The sequence below is a fragment of the Camarhynchus parvulus genome, chromosome 4 (genome assembly GCF_901933205.1).
Source record: "Camarhynchus parvulus chromosome 4, STF_HiC, whole genome shotgun sequence".
In the NCBI taxonomy this organism is placed as follows: domain Eukaryota; kingdom Metazoa; phylum Chordata; class Aves; order Passeriformes; family Thraupidae; genus Camarhynchus; species Camarhynchus parvulus.
The window spans coordinates 44,369,825-44,388,514 of record NC_044574.1 but is presented as its reverse complement, the minus strand read 5'-3'; the positions used below and the strand labels follow the sequence as shown (position 1 = coordinate 44,388,514).

Below are 18,690 nucleotides of genomic sequence, written 5' to 3'. Positions count from 1 at the left end.
TCCCTTGGTGGCAACCCCCCGTTCTCAGGCTCACCAGTGTGGTCTCAGGCACCCAGGGGGACTGCAGGACCTTGTGTCATGCAACAAGTGAGCTGGATAATCATGGTAGGAAGAAAGGAAACACTGCACACCCACAAAAGCCGTGGGAAACAATTTTATTGCTAGCAAAACTCTGCAGGTCTTTGTTTAGTGAGTGCACTTCCCGTGAAATGCAATTGCTCACTGTGGTTTTAAACTGCGACCACCCTGAAAATGAAGGCAGATTCCATTAAATTGAATTACTTTTCCCTAGAACTGGCATAACAATGGTAATGTTGATAAGGAACAATAGCTGTTAAGTGAGAGCATCATTTATATTTTCTATTAAATCACTGTCATTTCCAGTACAAATGGATCATGCATGCATGTCATGCTGATTTACAGTGCTAAAGCCTTAGCTGTGATCAGTTATCACAATGCCTAAGCAGAGCATGAAAGGTGCCACAAACATGCAAGCAACACTGCACCAGGCCCAGGTCGATATTTGGAGCTAACTTAGCTTTAGTAGATGAGTTGGTGCAACAGTGATTGGAGTTTTTTCAAAAATATTCATATGCTCATCATCAGTATAACCTTAAAGGCTATTGATCTCCTCCACCTGTGGTCTTCAGAAGGGGCAAGCCAGGAAGAAAATGGAGAAATGCTATAGACCTGACCATGGAGATGCAGCACAAAGCAAATGTAATGTGCAGTGAATGATTCAAATTCCTGAAGATTAAACACTCAGCAGGGAGAAGGTGGGGTAGCTGAGTGCAGAAGAAGGCAAGGTTGGATGAGCACTGGTGTTGGAACAGTCACTCAGGGAAGGTTTCTGCTCTTGAAGATGTTTTCCAAAAGTTGCTGAGCTTCTAGGAGCCCATGGGCTGCTGCCACACTGAGGAGTTTCTCCACTTCCCTGAAGGACATGAAACCTTCATCAAGAAAATACAGGAGGAAGATCTAAATTCATTCCTAGCTAAATTTTAATTACACAGGCTTTTTAAAGATGAACACAGCTACTGAATATGAAAACATCTGTAAAGTTAACTCTCCCTTACTCAGAAAATGATCTGATTTTCCTTCTGCTTTTTCCTGGTGTGGTCTGAGCACATATGTTCTAGGTTTGGTGATTTTCTCATCTTAGTTGAAGGAGAAATGGTTTTGGAGTTCTTGAAATACCACCCAATATGTGAGTCTGATCATGCAATATGCAGTGGAGACTGAAACAAAATGCACTGGCTTCAAACCACAAGGTTCGTCCAAACAATGCTTTTTTAGCTTCATTTAGTGTACAAATGCTGTATCCAACCTCAATTTTAATTTTCAGGCTTGAAGCAAATGAAAAGAATCAAAATGAAACAACACATGAAATCAAAAAAGAGCTGGGTTTCACTGTGATGGGATCAGTTTCTTCAGCGTCACTTAGCCCTAGGACAAGTTGCCACAGTGACTGTGTGAAGCACAAGGCAAGTTTTCTCAATCTGTGGGCCTTGCTGGGAACACTGGTGTGCAAGGTGCACTTGCACATCAGGGAGAGAAGCTCATCCCAGGCAGTTTCAACCCAACCTCCAGGCAGTCAACAGGAAGCTTCTCATTGACCCCACTGGGTGGAAGGAGAGTGAAAAGGAAACTCCCTTAAAAGAGAAAGACAGAACTTTCTTTATAGCAGAAAATCCATATGTCACTTCAACAGCTCTTTCTACACCAGTACAGGTCTTGTCCCTTGCCTTCATTGGGAAACTATCACGGAAAAACATGCAATCAGACCACGGGCATTTTAGGTACTGTGACACCTAAGTTTTAGAATGTCATTGGACTAACTGTGTTTTTCCCTTTCCCTGCTGCAGCTACTGCATTACTGACAATACAAAAAGAGGGCATTAGAAATGCTGGAGTGGCTTTGTGGATGGAGTACCTACAGCACCAGGTTCCCCCCTTCCCCCAGAGGAGCTGAGAACGAAGCTGTAATAGGAAGGAAGAGGATTATCTCAGGTTACCCTTCTTCAAGTGCCACGGTCATGTTTCTGAGTGTCCCCACTGCCAGGTTGAAGGAGGAGTGGGGATGGCCCTGTCCTGCAGCCTGCCTAGAGCCAGGAAGAGACAAGCACAGAAAATGGTAAGAGAAGTACAGAAGAAAACCAGAGTTTGAATGTTTTCAAGCAAGGTAAGAGTTGGTTTTGGCTGAGAGTCACTTTTCTTCCAAGCAGCTGGTACAGTGCTGTGCTTTGGATTCAGAATGGGAATAATGTTAGTAACATGCTGATACTTGGGCTGCTGCTGACCCTAAATCCAGGTTTTTCAGTTTCCTATGCTCTGGCAATGAGCAGGTGCACAAGAAGCAGGGAGGGAGGATGGCCAGGACACAGAACCAAATTTGCCAAAGGGATATTCCATCCCACGGAGCATCTCATGGTCAGTGTATAAAGTGGGGAGGTTGGTCAAAAGCTGCTAACTCCTCATCAGGGACAGACTGGGCACTGGTCAGAGTGTGGTGAGCAATTGTGTTAGGCATAATTTCTGTTTCTTGGGGTTTATTCCTCTCTTTTGTTACTATTGTTATATTTTACTTTATTTCAATTATCACGCTGCTCTTATCTCAACCCACGGATTTTACGTTTTTCTAATTCTCCTCCCACAGGAGCAGGAGAGAGGAAAAACCAGTGAGCAGCTGCACTGTACTTAGTTGCTAGCTGAGATTAAATAGGACAGAGCAAATAAGGGAAAAGTTATGTATAATTCACTTTTAGAAATGTGATTCCTTTGAAATTTCAGGCCTGATTTGGGAAACATCCTTATTCAGAAAAGCATGAAAGCTTCAGCATTTCTCTTGGTATGGACATCTTTAATGATTCCTCCTTGATTTCCATCTCCTGCTGTTACAGGCATAGTTCTTTCAACCCTAAAAGTCCTGCAGCTTGATGCTGTTCTATGCCTTGAGCAGGCAGAGATACCATCCAACATGCCTACCTCTCTCCCCTTGTTTTTTGGGTAGCATAGTAAATTTCCCTGTCATTAATCCTTCAAATTTCTCACCAAGAATGGTAGGATTTCAGGGGACACAGCCCAGGCTCCCACCCATAGTAGTGTAACAACTATGGGTGCCACAGCCAATGCACACACAGGCATGGCTGTGTCACTCATGTGGCAGAAGCCTCTGGGGAGGGTGTGCTGAGAGCAGGAAAACGATACACTGCTGTAACTCGATTTCCCTTTGCCTCAGCATCTCCTGGCTCACTCCCTTCCAGTACCTGTGCATTCCTCCTGCTGCCCACCTGCAGCTCAAACCTCCCCAAAAGCCATCCAGCAGCACCAGCATCTCTCTGCACTCCCACTGTCAGGATACTTCCTTTCTTCCCACTGGTTAAAAACAATAGCAACAGCAGGTGGGAAAAGGGGAGCAAAGCATAGTGCAGCCCACAGTGAGAAGTCAGGAGCTCCCACTGTCCCTGCTGCCACCTGTGAACCTCCTTCCCACCAGCACAAGACAGCTCAGTGCAGGTTTCCCCCCAAAGAACTGCCAGCTTTTTCTCCCTCCCATACCACAAGTAGCCTTTCCCCAGAAGAAGCCAATTTTCCATGACAGGAATTGCTTGGAGGGTGTTTGAGCCTCACCTGAACCAGTGCATGGCCATGTCCTCATTTTTTTCCACTCCAGCTCCTGGGTGTGAGACAAGGTAGCAAAGGTTATAAGACACAGAGTCCAAAATCCAGCAGTGTGTTGGTACCACAAAGGCACCTTTGTGTTTCTGGCCTATAAGCACGCACTCTGGCAGCAAGTTAGCCACAGACTGGAGAAACATTACCTTGCAAATACCTCTGTCCCAGGATGTGCTGGGCATGGGGGTACCCCAGGCGAGCATACACATGAGCCACGTGGAAATGGAAATGCTCGTAGCACAGCAGGATGTAGAGCAGGAGGAGGCCAGCAGTGATTACAGCTGCCAGCTGTAAAAGAGAGCAACAGTCGTGATGCAAGGAGGGAAATAAGCTGAGGGCTAGCTACAGCAAATATTTCATCTGAACTCTGAAGCCTCCCAAAGCTATTCCCCACAGAGAAATGGGAGGAAAGGGCCACACAACTGCAGGAAATCAAAGTCACCTTTGATAGAGAGCTGGTTCCAGAATTTCCACTGAAGCTGGCAGAAAAGGCCCTGCTGAATTCAGTGAGCAGTGTGAGCAGTGTATGAGCTCCCAAGTTAATTTCCCCTTTAAGCTCTGCTACAGCAAAGGAAAGTATAATCATTTAATTTTCTAGTGGTCCTCTTGAAGTACAAGGGAAAAAATAAACCCTAAGGTGCCATCAGGCTTTTAGAAACAATTCATCAAAGGCACTTACCAGAAGGAGCCTCATTGTCCAGGCACCTGGGGACTTGTGGCCCACCACTGGCCACATAATTGTCATACAGATGTGAACTCTCATGTAATCCCAAAATGCGTCAGGCTGGGAGGGACCACAGTGTGTCATCTGATCCAACCTCCCTGTTCAAGCAGAGTCATCCTAGAGCACATGGCACAGGACTGCATCCAGACAGTTCTTGGATATTTCCAGGGAGGGAAACTCCACGCCCTCTCTGGGCAATCTGTTCCAGTGCTCAGTCACCCACACAGTAAAGAAGTTCCTCCTCATGTTCAGGTGGAAGTTCCTGTGCATCCGTTTCTGCCCCTTGCCTTTTGGCCTATTGCTTGGCACCAGTGACATGTGCCTGGCTCCATCCTCTTGACATCCTTCCTTCAGATACTTCTAAATGTTGATGACTTCCCCTCTCAGTTGTCTCTTCTTGAGGCTGAGCAGGCCCAGCTCCCTCAGCCTGTCATCCTCCCTCAATCATCTTCCTTGCCTTGCACTGGACCTGCTCCAGGAGCTCCATGTCTGGCTCCATTTGAACATCCACAGCCCATAAACCCTTTCATTCTGTGTTACAGCAAGGACATGCCTACACCTGACAGGAGAATAACCTTGAGTCTAAAACTCTTCTTGCATCCAAGGTATAAATCAGTGAAAACTCTGAACTGCACCAGCAGGGGAAAATATATGAGAGACCAGAATAAGACTGTTTGCTTCTTTTGCCAAATTGGATTTTCTTTGTTCAGTGAGCCAGCTATTAGCTTCCAGTGAGAGGAGCTGGCAACTTATGCATCCACATCTTGGCAGAATCAGATGTTCCTGGCTGGGGGAAGAAGAACATATTTAGGAAAAGGCTGTAGGAGGCCCACGTGGAGCTCCCTGCCTGCACAGGTTAGCAGAAGCCCCTTGCCTCCCTGGAGGGGAATGCAGCATGTCTCACCAGTGGTGCCAGCCCTGCAGAAGGTAAAAACCTTCCCTACGACAGGGGAAGATGGACCAGGTACAGTCCTGGGTGGAAGACATGGCTTTTTGAAAACATCAAGGAGGTGAATGCTGATCAGTCTCTCTGTGCTGAAAGAAACCGTGTCAGTGGTGTGGGATCTGCAGGAGGTGGGGGTATCCTCTAATACCTCATCCTTCAGCTCTGTAGCTTTGGTGAAACAGCAATGGACTCTTGGAGATGATGTTCATGGGGACATGCAGAAGTGCCTGCAGGTGCTCTGCACACCACTGTCCCTCCCTTGTGTGTGAGAAAGCAGAGCAGACACAAGTAAACCTTTTTAACAGCCAAGTCAGAATCAAACCCCAAGGTCTGTCCAGCTAACCACAGCTGTTGCAGAGCAAGCTCACTTTTTCATCTGGGCATAATTTCTTGCTTCAGCTACTTGTGCTTAGTGGCTACAGCATGTGTGTGCATTTATCATGATGTCATGTTCAGAAAGAGCCAAGGGAACAAGAAGCAGCTGCAAAGGATGATGAGATAGAAGAGCTTTAATAGTCAGGGGCTCTTCTGGCCACCATGGATGGTTTGATGCAACTGACACAGACATGTGCAAAAACCAACTCTCCTTCACCTTTTTGGGGAGGGCAGGTGGAGAGGGTGTAGTGCAGATATCCACAGATATACGCAGACATCCACAAAGCAAATGATGCATTTAGATCCTGATCTGCTGCTCAGTTGTCTTTACAGCTTGAGCATGGAGGTGATGTGGGTCTGCAATTCCTTGCTGTTTCATGGGGGCTCCTGCGCTCCCACACATCACTATCAGCTGCAGGGATTGCTGGAGGCAGCAGATTGCCAAGAGCTTGTTATCTCCTAATTGGGACCCAGGTCCTAGTTTGGGCCCATCTCTAATTGGGATTAGTGAATGCTGAGGATTAAATGAGCCTAGTTAGCTAATTAGGCTAAATGATAAAATAGGTAAGCAATCACGACATGCAAATGCCCCAACATTTGATTTTCTGACTGATAAGTTTAGGCATGTAGGAAACTTGGACACACACACACATTCCCCCACTCAGCCTGTGTGATGCTGTTCTGAAAGTGCTGATGGGTATGTAAATCCCTGTAAGCCAAAGGCAAGTCCAAGAGGAAATGCAAGTCATAGGTCAAACTGGGTTTTTTTGAAAGCTTTTGATCTTATTTAAGAGGAGGAAATTATATTCCTGGTAAAAAGTTCTTCTTGCTGGAGACATGGCTGATGTTAAAGGTCCAGCTCAGGCAAAGCTGAGTACAGATCTATGGTGAACGGTAGGACAGTGTTTCTGAAGCAGTGCAAAGAGTCTGGTTTCACACAGTGGCCGTGGGCTGTTACTGTGCTGTTTTGTCACTGTTGCAGTAGCTGGAACACATGAGGGAATATTTCATGTGGCTGCAGGAGATGCACCAAACTGCAAGAGGCACTGGCAGTGCTTTTATGGGTGCAGGTCTGTGAAGTGCAAGGTGCTCACAGCTATGGTGCCTGCTTTGTGCTCCATGACAGGTTGTCTGAAGCCTGAGGAAAGGAGTAGGAAATGTGGTGCTTTGGAGGAGCTGTTCCTATTGCAAGTCTGGAACATCCAATATATGTAACAACAAACAAATGACCAAGAAGGTGAAAGGGGAAAGGATATGGTCAGAAGCAAGGTGACAGGGGAAACCTCTGTGACTATGCACCAGTGCCCTGGGGGTACACCCTGGCATATATGCTCTCTGTGGGACACCACCTTTCAACAGCAATGTCCACAATGATCAGCCATGCCCTGCTGGCAGCCTCCACCCTCACTACTGCAGAGATGCTGTGCCTGGCTCCTCGAGGCAGGTGGTGCAGGAACCTCTGGATGTTCATTTTTTGTCCCAAGATGTTTTTGAGGGGAGGCCTTCAGCTTTTTGCAGTTGTGTAGGCACTGACATGTATGGCAAGTTCACATTTCACAGGGAGCTCCTTTCGAAATCGATCCCTCAGCATCCCTAATATGATTTGCTTGCTTGTTTATTTGGGGGGGGAGTGTGTCTGTTTTCTTTTCTTAAACAGCAAGAAGAAAGGAGACCTATGCATGACAAAAGGCAGGTGCACAAAGTGCCCTGATCCCAGCTCCAGAAGATGGTACCACAAACAGCTGTTGCTTGGCTGCCCACCATCTGAAAATGCATCTACAGGCATCTACATCTAGTCCTACACAAGCAGAGACATTAGCAAAAACACTCCTTTGTCCTCCACTGTGGTTACATCTGAGTTCAGGTAAATATTGTGTTATTTTAAGTGTCTCCAAGGTCAAGAGGAGGGAGACGCAGCTGCTGGTGGATGGGGGATCACTTTGAAGTAAGGTCTGCCTCGACAAGGGATGAAGGAAGGAGATGCAAGTCCCCTGGGCTTCTTCCCTCTGCAGCCCTTTGCCCTCACAGCCAGCAGTAAGGACTACAGGCACCAAGAGCTCCTCAGGGACCCTAGCTGGGCAACAAATATTAGTCTACTTCAAAAGGGGAGCCTGTTGCATTGCATGCAGAGATGTGAAGCAGATCACTGCCATGAAACAACCTTTGTAGTCTTGGTTGGCACCTCTCAGTTGCTCATCACAGCCTTTTCTGTGGTGACTCATCAGAAACTACTTTGCATGCTTGGAACCCTAGATCCTTGGGGCAGCTCTAAAGCAGGGGGAAGCCCAGTGCTGTTGTTGGGGCTCTGCTGGGGAACCAGGCACTGGGGGAGACAAATCAGGCTGTGCATATTTATGCAATGTGGTTCCTATACATCACCCATGTGCCAAAGACAGGTGAACAGGACCAAAATGATGACCAAGAGGAATGCCTAAAAATCCCACCCATAATCACTGCATTTGAAGATGCCACATTCCTGTGTGCTAGCACAAGCCTCTGCTCCCTAGACTGAGGAAAGGCATTGCAAGCCTTGCCATTTGGAGAGGCTGCTGTGAGCAAGCAACTCCTGTGGCTTTCACCCACTCTGGCACCAGTGGCTTTCAGAGGCAGGGTGTGACATAGCACCTGCTGCCAGCACTCCCAGCCTGAGCCCATCCCCACACTTACCTCCCAGCTGCTCCATGCCAAGCTCGGGGGATGGGGGTTCCCACCTCCCAGAGAAGGATTTGTCCCACAGGGATCAGCTCTGCCCCTTCCCTGCCGTCGCCACCGCGCTGCAGGCTTCGCTTCCCCCATCTCTCCCTCCTGCAAGAAGTCTGAGACCTCGTTGGAAGCTGCTCTCTCCCTCTCTCCAGGCACCACCACTGCCCTGCCATCACTCTTACCCATCACCATCCCTTGGTTTTGCTCCTGATTTACAGCAGCAGCAGCCCATCTGCTTCACTAAGATAAGAGGGATGGATACACATCCCCTTGGAGAGTCACAGAAAAGATGGTCCTGACAAAAGCCTTTCAAACCACCAATGTTTAACTCTCCCTGTGCTGAATATTGCTCTTCTTTCAGACTGCTCCCAGGTGTTGCAAGGCCTTACCAGTAAAATGTTGCATTTGAGAAAATTGTTTATATTTTTTTCCTGCTTTTTACATGCATGGATTTGGGACAAATGCAAGACCATGCAGGCCCAGGCCCAGGTAAGAAAATTAGAAACAATGCAATGATGTACTATTGAAAGTTATCAGGACATACAACACTCCCCCCCCCCCGACCCCCCAAAATTTGACAGGATGGGGGAGGGTTTTTTTAAGCTAGAAAAGAGCTCACTTGTTAAAGTCAATCATTTTATAGCTGTGCAATTATGCCTCTATTCATCTGCAGTAACTTCACCTGGTGAATTTCACATGCTAAATTTTGTTTTGCTTTCACATCTAAGAATAAAAATCCCTTTTTAACACAAGATCTCTAAAGCATGTTATCTTTCCTGCTCTGAAGTCCTAGCAGAGGATTTTAACCAGATGGCAGCCAGGCAAGGTCCATCTCGCATGAAATGCTGACCTTGCCTGGTCTCCGGACCACAAAAAATAAAATGTTTTTCTTTCCAATATTTCAGCAAGATAAGTGCTGTGCTTTGGTTTTAATGGCAACCCCACCCCCAGAGAACAAGGATACCACTTTGGCGATGATGACTCAGCCTAAAAAGCCTTTCTGAAGAGGAAACCCTTCAACTTTTTGTATTTTATTTCTTATGTTATGCTGCCACCATTGGGACAATTTCATTTGGTCAGTCACAGCCCCTTTATAGTTGAAGAGATTCATCTTTATAACCCTGGTCAAAGTGTGACTCATTTTCACAGTATATCATATTTAATTGGGCAGTAATAGTCATACTGCAAGATCAAATGCTTCCAAGTGCAAACCTCTGCATTAAGGAGACTTGGAAATTTCCAAAACAAGTCCAGCACAAAAGGCCCTTCACTGCAGCAAACAGTATAGAAGAGATGAAACAAGGTGAGGAGTCTACTTACCTACTTGACTTTTTTTTTTCTTCTTTAGGCACAATTTAAAGATAAATGAAAAAAATAAACATACATGAAAAAAAAAAAAAAAGCCAACCTTTCTGGGAGTTACTGTTCTTGGGAATGAGATGCCCTTAGCTACAATCCCAAAATTTGGCAGAAGTGAACTCCTGAGTTAATCTTGCCGTTGTTTGTAAAGGTATGTCAGTGAGAGTTATACCCCCCTTGACCTCTGACTCCTCTCCTTTGATCCTTGATCCCTACCCTTTACCACTTATCCTTGGCCCCTGGCTTTTGACCCCTGGCTCTGGAGCCTGCTCCCTAACCTGGTCCCTAACTATCTGCCCTGCCTGTAGCCAGACCTGCTGCTGTGTCCTGTAACCCCAACCCCTGGTGTGTAACCCTCAGCCCCCAGCCCTGCCTGTCACTGCAGCCTGCAGGTGCCATCCCTCCCTTTCTGGGGTGCTCTTGTCCTCCTGTGAGGGTTCTGCTGCTGGCCTGGTGTGATGATTGCTCCTGCTCCTGCTACTGCTGCCACGAGGGTGAAAATGGCATCCTTAGGGCAGTGCAACTTTCTACTGCTGTTTTTTTTTTTATTTTAAACTAGAGAGAAAAATTACAGTCTGGTTTAAACACAGAAGAGCAGAAGTGAATTTTCTCTCCAGACTTCCAACGAGCAGGTGCCATTTTTTTTTCCTTTTCGTTTTCACAGAACAAGTTGTGTAGAACCATTTCCAGCTCCTGCAAGGGAGCATTTTGTTTGAAAACCTGGAAAAAGCCACCTTCGGGAAAATGTAATTTTCTTCCCTTTTTTTTTTCTCATGTTTTCCAAGTTGCTTTCTTAGGCAAAGAAACTGGTATGAAGAATTTTCTATAGCTGGCAAAAGCCCATTTGATTACAATGCCCTCGGGACATAGGCATCACAAGGCAAATTAGATTCACCCAGAGCTCCCCAGCTTGAACACAACTGGAGTAAGTACTCGCAAATGACTTCGTAGCCAACACAAAATATCATGTAAATATAGCTTCAATTACCATATTGAACAGAGCTCAGATAGGAGGAAGGGGGAGGACCAAAGCAAACCCCAAAGAGTGTTGAGGGATAAGTTTCTGTGTAAGAGAGTGGGAAGGATGAGGTTAAGGAGTTCTGGCTGTCACCATCTCTGACAGACTCTCATTTCACCTTACCTAACTAGCTGTAGTTTCCTTTCAGAGCTGGCTAAACAAGAACAAGATAAAAATCGATACAGACTAGTAGTTGTGACACTATTAATAGCAAATACAAGGGTGTACCACGAACAACAGTGTGGATATAAGGGCAGTTTAAGTCTCTCTGAAATCAGTGTGCAAGTGTTATCTGCAAAACTATCACAGAGACTTGTATTTTGTCACAAGTATAAAATTCATCAGAAAATAAACCCTCTTGCTTTCTAGTTAGTCCTCAGAGGGTCTGGGTGCAGCTAGGTTTAATTTTTTTATTATAACCAATTCAGCACTGTAAGTTCAGTTGCATTCAGTAAGGTCCCAGAGGCACCAACACAGTGGGTCACATTCACAATCAGAAATTCAGAAACAGCGCAGCTTACCAATGAGACACTGTAAGTCTGGTTGGGTTCAGAAGAACTTGCACAAACACAGACTCACCAAAAGTGCAGTTTATTGGAACAACAGATTGTAGATTCTTATAGATCGGCAGCGATGGATTCACTAGATGTGCAAAATATAAATATATAGTACTATGTACAAGTGTTTCTAGGTATATTCTAGAGGTGCAAATCTTACCAAAGAGGCATCCCAACTTTGGGGAAGGAGAGAGGAGTAAACCCTTTGACCTGTCTGTAAAGTGGTCATATTCTCAAACTCTGCCACAGAGGATTTCAAATACCAAATCACATTTTTTTGGGAAGTGGAAGTGAGAATGTAGTCAAATATTCTGTAAGCTGCTATCACAAAGGGGAGGGGTGGACACTTTATACATAAATGAGAGTTACAAAAAGAGAGATGACAAAGGCTGTATGTCTTGGCAAGGGCAGAACAGGACTGTGACACCTGAGTGTTACTCCCTATTCCAGCTGGATTGCAGTGATGAGAATCACCTACAACCTAGAGATAAGATAACCTATCACCCCAACGGCAGGCCATCATGCCCATGGTAATCCCTTCAGCACATATCTCACACCACATCTCTTCCCCACAATGTGTGAAGCTGTTTAGAGATAACAGATTAACAGGTATATCTGTTAAGCTGAACAATTGAATTCATTAATCACTACAAACAATACAGCAGTGCAGCCACAGAGGGTGGGATTTTCCTGAACCCAAATGCAGCAGCCAGCAGGGAGACCAGCAGAACAGAACACTGTTATTTGATAGAGATCCTGGAAAAGGGCACAAGGGAACCCTCTGCAAGAGGAAAGAACCCTGGGGGCAAATGCAAATCATACAGGAATTCATCTCACCACAAAAACTAGAACCTAAATAATTTAAGTGGTGTCTAAAAAAAACCCATATGAACTATATTACTCACCTAAGGGGAGTTGGTTCAAAGTTCAGCATACTAAAACCTCTGACTAAAAACTGTGTACTAAAATCTGAACTGCTTAGCTACCACCTTAAAAAAATTAATTTCTTAAATGCTCTCCTGCTGCCTGGCCCTTGAAGTTCCACAGATATCCAGATTTGTATCCTGGAAACACCATGGCAGAGCTGAGCACCTCGACACGTATCTCCCACTTAAACTTATGCAGGATCCAGAAACTGTAAAGCTCTGAAGGCTGTGGTACAAAGAGCTTTCTGGGAATGCTTCATCAGCCCACTGAAGATGATCTCCACCACTTCTGCAGAAACTAAAATCCTGCACAAAATGAATTCAAGGAAGTCCAAATATTATCATGTTCATAGCCCGGTACTTACTGAGGGGCGAGCAGCAGTACCCACTTTAGAGAATTTGTTTAAATTTTTGAGGCAATTGGAAATAATAAGGAAATAATACCAAGTAGTAGGCAGAGTAGAAAAGAAGGCAACACCACACTCCAATTTTCCTAAAGCTCTGAGAACACAGAAGGTCCTTCAGGTACCACTCTGTCTCCAAGGCAGAGCTAACCTTTACCCAGCAGCTCCCACTGCAAGGTTGACAGCCTCTCAGCAAGGAGCTGCCCCAAAGGCAGGGCACCAGCAAAGCCATCCAGCAACCCAGGGCAGGGGGAAAGTGGTCAGGACAAGGCAGCAGCAGCCTGGATGCTGGGCTGTGTGTGTGATGGACTGCAGCAGCCTGGATGCTGGGCTGTGTGTGATGGACTGCAGCAGAAGCAGCTCAGACACAGCCTGCCCAGCACAGACAGCCCACACAACATCAACAATGAGAAGCATCAGAAAAACTCCACAGTAAAAAAGCAGGGGCACAAGAGCTGGGTAAATGATGAAAAGGCCTTCACCACTGTGACCTCCAAAGGTAAGGCACGTGGGGATAGGCTTTCAGTACAAATATCATTATAAATATCATTAGGAACTTGGAGGTGGTAAATGCTCCCTTTGGCTCCTTTTGTGCATGTGGGATTGAGGTTGAGTTATTTGTGCTCACAACTGGGTCTGAAGTTGCTTTGGGATTGTTCCTGAGTACCTAAGTTTGTTTCAATTTATCTCTTTAAATAGCAGAGAGAGGAGTTCAGGTTATCCTCATGAGAGTGTCTTGTTAGCCAGCATGAGTCGACCTGAGGCTGGTTTCATGTACTCTACCTGACACGTCCCTAACCTGATCTGGATGGTAAAAAATATCCTTGCTTTGGCTTAACCTTTGGTGTTAAGCTGCCTTGCCTGGTAATCCCAGCTGGAAGGAGCTCCAAGCAGCCAAGTGAGCTGTGAGGAAAGTTAATGTGTGAAACAGGGAATGTCTGTGGCAGGGATATCTCCATCTGATAGAAGGCCTTTTTGTTACTTTTGCCTTCCTAGCACTTCTGTGGACAGAAAACAGAGAAAAATATTTTTTTTGTTTCTTCCTACATTGTGAATGATGTTCCACAGGGGTATTATGGCCTGCAACTTGCTTCTCTTTTCCTGCAAGGTAAAGGGCACATGGATCCTTGATTTTGCACACAAATAGTTTTTAAACAGCATGTTGAACGAAATCTTAAGTTCTGGGGGTTTTTGTAAAACCTTGAGGCTTGTTTTTAAACTTAACGCCCCCCCCTCCCAAAATTGTTCAAACCCTCTTTTTTTTTCTAGCTGAAGGAGAGTATAAACAACTGATGCTTCAAATAGACAGAAGCACCAGACAGTTACATAAAAACAAACTGCCAGATCCCTGCATGTAGGAGTGCCTGCTCTCAATTCAGTCCTGCCTCTCTGTGCCTGTGCCTGGAAGTAGGTCTCCCCACCCGGAGGCAACAGCAGCTGGGACTAGAAGCCCGAACTGAAACAGGGGGTTGCAGGCATTGATGATGCGGCCTTAGGCTGTCCTTCATAGCCAGGGGACCAAGCATTTGCAGTCAGACACTGGAGAAGAAGAGCCGCAAAGTTTTAAATCTTTCCTACTTGTGTGAACAGCTCTAAAGACCTTTAAGTGAAGCTCTAGGGACATATCCTCCTGTCTTAGAGCTCGAAGTAGTTTGGTTGTTGTAGACCTGAATAAAGGGGAAAAGTTATGGTGTGGAGAGCATCCTCATGAGGACTTTATGGTGTCAGCTCTACCTGCCATTTAACATCTGGCTGTAAGAGTATTCATTGTGCTCAGGACTCTTCAATATCAAGGGAGAGGAAATAGAAGCTACACCTGCCCAAGTGGTGGGTTTGTGATCAGGTTAAAGTGCATGACAGATCCAGCTTGTCTTCCCTCTAAAGAGCTATTCAGCCATCTAAAGGCCAAGGTTTCTCCCTGAGCTCATGGCATACTCACAGATGAACAGCAAATCTCTCAGATAACACAGACTTACAGTGTTCTGGAAGAGCACAGCGAATTGTTACTTTTTTGAAGCTGAAAATATAGGATTAACCAAGAACACTCTCAGCCGAGCTCTGAGATTCAATGGTAACATACTGAAAATGGCACCCTGAAAAAATAAGTGGGTTATGGCTTCATTTTAGGGAAACACAGGGATTTGAAGTGCCCAAGGTGTGGAAATTTGTACTGTGTTAATTGTTACATTTGGAACAGAATTAATGATAAACTGCTTTTAACTGTAGTTTGTGAAATATCCGGTGACACAAAGGGGTCTGAGGCTGGGTGGCCCGAGGTATTGGCACATCCCCTGCCTACAACAGAGGTAAAAATAAAAATCAGAGCATGTGTGTAGTCGTTGGCACTTCTCACGGCCGCAATCTTGAGGAGCTGATGGGAGCTTTATTCGACGCCCCTGAGCAGCCTCGTGTCCTCGCTAAGGCAGTGTAATAGCTCCTCATCCCAAACCCGCACATGATCTCCTCCAGGCTGCTCCTGAGGCGTTTTGCACACAAAGCCAATTAACTCCATTATGGAAAGAAAGCTTCGCGGGCAGTGCGGCGGCTCTGGAGCCATCTGAGCACACAGGCGAGGCTCGGAGCGGGACCTGGCGACACAGAGCCCCGCGAAAATGAGTGGAGTGACTCTGGGCAGGGTCTCTCCCGCCGGTGATCGCATGGAGCCCCAGCCCCAGAGCAGGCCGAAGCCCCCACACCGCGGGCGACACGACCGAGACACCCCCACCGCCATCCCGCCCCCCCGCGCTGTCTCTGTCCGGGGAGGCGGGGCCTCCCCGGCCCCCCGCGTCGCGCGCCCGGCCCCGCCCCAGCTCGCCATTGGTTGTCGCTGGGGTAGAGCGGCCGCCCCGCCCGCGGCCATTGGCTGGCGGCGAGGCCGGGGTTCCCGGATGCGGCCGCGCGGTGCGGATATAAAGGGCCGGGGGAAGGCGGGAGTGGGCGCAGTTTGAATCGCGGCGGGTCGGTACTGGTCGGTGGTGTCGTCTGGGCTCGGTGCGTGCGGGACGCTCTCTGCTTCAGCCTTCCCCTGCGCGGCACTGCGCTCCGGTTCGCTATGGTGAGGAACGGCGGGGGCGCTTGGGGGGCGGGCGGGGGCGGCTGGGGCCGGGCGGGTTCTGTGCTGCTGACGGTGGGGGGGAACGCGCGCGGGCTCGGCGGGGGGGGGGTGGGGGCGGCTGGGGGGTGGTCGCACGCGCAGTGGCTCCCCGGGAACGGGGTGCGGGGGCCGCGCATGCGCGCGGGGAGCGGCCTGTGCCGCGCGGTGCGGCGTGCGGCGCGCGCGCGGGTGGCTCTGCGCGGGGACGGGGGGAGGGGTGGTGGAGGGGCGGGGCGCATGCGCGGTGGGAGACGTCAGCGTCTGCTCTTCTCTCGGCATTTCCAGGCTGGTGGGAAAGCTGGGAAGGACTCCGGGAAGACCAAGACCAAAGCAGTGTCCCGTTCCCAACGGGCTGGATTGCAGGTGAGCAGGGGCTGAGGTGTGCGTGACTGAAAGTCAGGCGGGTCTTCCATCTGTTGGTTTGTCTGTGCAGTGTGAAACCTTCACACTCTGTCTGGAATGATGTAAGGATCGTGAACCAGACGTTAGCACACCCGGCCAGTGTGTGCTAATGAGCATATCTATGCAGGGAGGAAAGCAATTCCCTTGTGGCCATTGCTGGGAATCGTGAAAGTAGCTGATGTGAGTTTGGCATACACTGTCTTAACTGGATTCTCAAGTTCTGAAATGCAGCCCGTGCTTCTGCCACTGGGATTTTGCTGCCCACAATGTGGTTTTGTGCAGAGCCTTTCTGTCGTCACAGCCGGTTCATACTTCTGTTATTTTGCAGTTCCCTGTTGGCCGCATCCATCGGCACCTGAAGTCCAGGACAACCAGCCATGGGCGTGTAGGAGCCACAGCTGCTGTGTACAGTGCTGCAATCCTGGAGTACCTGACAGCTGAGGTAAATGCCTGCAAGGGGTGCCAGCAAGTTGGTCAGTCCCCAAAAGGTGTAATGACCAGTGCCTACTGTATTTGACAGTATGGGCTGGGGTGTGAACTCTTCATGTGCTTTGAGATACTTTTAAAGTGTCTCAAAGAGCAAAAAACCATGAAATAGCACTCCTCTGCATTTCATGCAGATCCTGCAGTGTGCCTTGTAGGAAAAATGCAGAATGTGAAATAACTTTGAGAATGGGCCTTTACAGTATGTCATATCTGCTGTAGAACACTTACTCTGTCATTGGGAAAACCAAATGCAGAGCTCCAAAGGAGGAACCCCTTGAAAAGAGACATTGTTTGCTGTCTTGTTGTTGCTAGTAGTGACACTGTATTTGGAGCAGAGAATTGAACAGCTAAGAGTGTGCTGTTGGTCTCACTTGATTGTGTAACTATTGAAAAATGGTCTTTTTTCAGGTCCTTGAGCTGGCAGGAAATGCATCCAAAGACTTGAAGGTGAAACGTATCACTCCCCGTCACCTGCAGCTTGCCATCAGAGGAGATGAAGAGCTGGATTCTCTGATCAAGGCAACAATTGCTGGTGGTGGTATGTCAGTGCTTGCTGTTTATGGGTGCTTGGGTGGCATGAACTGTCACAGACTTGAAGTTAGTTAGTGTCGTCATTTTATTTGAAGCATGAAGTTTAGGAAAATTGTTGAAGAAAAATAGCATGGTCTTAACTGTTGTTCTTTTTTAGGTGTAATACCACATATCCACAAGTCCCTCATTGGCAAGAAAGGACAGCAGAAGACTGTCTAAAGGATACCAGGCTTCCTTGTTATCTCAGGACTTGAAGTACTTAATTTGTCCAGTGTTGGTGATTCCAGTGGACTGTATCTGTGAAACACGATTTTGCCTTTTTTTAACTTTGAGAAGCTAAAGCTCCCTTGAGCTTTCTAACAAACCAAATTTCTGCGTTGAAGTCTTAACCATATTTAAGTGTTACCATGGCTTCAAAGAAGCTATTGTGTTTGTAGTGGGTTGTAATTGAGCTGACTGTTTTTAGATTGGTTTAAGTAAAGGAAATGTTTGGTTTTGTACAGACTTTTCATCTACTAGAGTGGAAATACTCAATAAATGTTATGTCAGGACTGATTTGTCTCTTTGTCATTAGCTGGAAAGTCTGGTCTCTACTGTGCAGCTCTTGAAGTTGTTCCAAGAGCATGTAACTGACAACCCTTCCTGGTGGGCTTGGGGCATCTTGAAATACAGCCTAAGAATACTGCAGTCAGTAAATACCATGTAGGGAAAGGGCACAGGGCTTTGTCCTGTAAAGTTACACTCTTCCTAACTGAACCTGCTGTGTCGTGTGCTGAAGTTGTCTTCAGCAGGACACATAAAAGGCTGATGTTATTTAAGGCCAGTTTTACTCGTGTCAGCCTTCATAGAGGGAGAGGGTCTGTCATGGAGGAGGGTAAGATAAAGCTGAAGGGATATTGAAATTCCATGCTTCACATAATTTCGTGTTAGGGCCTCTCTGAACTGTTTCAGCTTGTAAAAGCTTTGGACAGACATCCACGAAAACAGGGACTGTACTGCAGCACCTTTTAAATTGTGCCATGCAGTAGAATCCTCAGTAGCAGAGGATTATAGGGGGTCTGGGCACACCTTCAGCTGCCCCCCACTCTACTAGTTCATTTCATATAGCAAAGCCCTGTCTGTTGTAAGGGAAAACCTTTTGTTAAGGCAGAGGGGCATGGTTACTGCGTGTGTCTGGGAGTAGCAAGCTCCCTGCCGTCCAGAACCGCAGTCAGCAGTGAAATACTGCAAATAGACTTGGTTCTGCTGAGAACAGGCTCTCGTGCTTCCCTAAGCTCTTGGAGGCAGTAATCTCTGCTGCAGCACTGTAGCTGGGAGGCGGTGACCTAGATGGAGACGCCGGTGAGACCTGTGCTAGCTGCACTCCTCTGGCGCTGCGCTGCTTCCCTGGACCAGCACCCGAGCGCTGCCTTGGCGGCACAGCAGTCCTTGCGGGCTGGAACTGCTGTCACTAATTACAGTCAGCCGGTGCCAGCTGCTAATGAGTACCG

General features: G+C 47.3%; 1 protein-coding gene across 2 annotated transcripts; it reads left to right on the top strand.

Annotated features, from left to right (window-relative positions):
- Window positions 1-15,572: 15,572 nt before the first annotated feature.
- On the top strand, window positions 15,573-17,755 carry LOC115903461 (histone H2A.Z). Of its 2 annotated transcripts, XM_030947966.1 has the most exons (5): window positions 15,573-15,742; window positions 16,067-16,144; window positions 16,512-16,625; window positions 17,078-17,207; window positions 17,358-17,755. In XM_030947966.1, the coding sequence occupies exons 1-5, from the start codon at window positions 15,740-15,742 to the stop codon at window positions 17,417-17,419; spliced, it is 387 nt and encodes a 128-aa protein (XP_030803826.1). In that variant the 5' UTR covers window positions 15,573-15,739; the 3' UTR covers window positions 17,420-17,755. The 2 variants fall into 2 exon arrangements, with proteins under 2 accessions (XP_030803826.1, XP_030803825.1); XM_030947965.1 differs by lacking the exon at window positions 15,573-15,742 and having other exon boundaries at window positions 16,019-16,144.
- Window positions 17,756-18,690: the final 935 nt, after the last annotated feature.

Coding starts and splice junctions, on each gene's coding strand:
- LOC115903461 (XM_030947965.1), top strand. CDS start 16,019: ATGCGCGGTGGGAGACGTCAGCGTCTGCTCTTCTCTCGGCATTTCCAG. Junction 16,145..16,511: donor CCCAACGGGCTGGATTGCAG/GTGAGCAGGGGC, acceptor GTTATTTTGCAG/TTCCCTGTTGGCCGCATCCA. Junction 16,626..17,077: donor TGGAGTACCTGACAGCTGAG/GTAAATGCCTGC, acceptor GTCTTTTTTCAG/GTCCTTGAGCTGGCAGGAAA.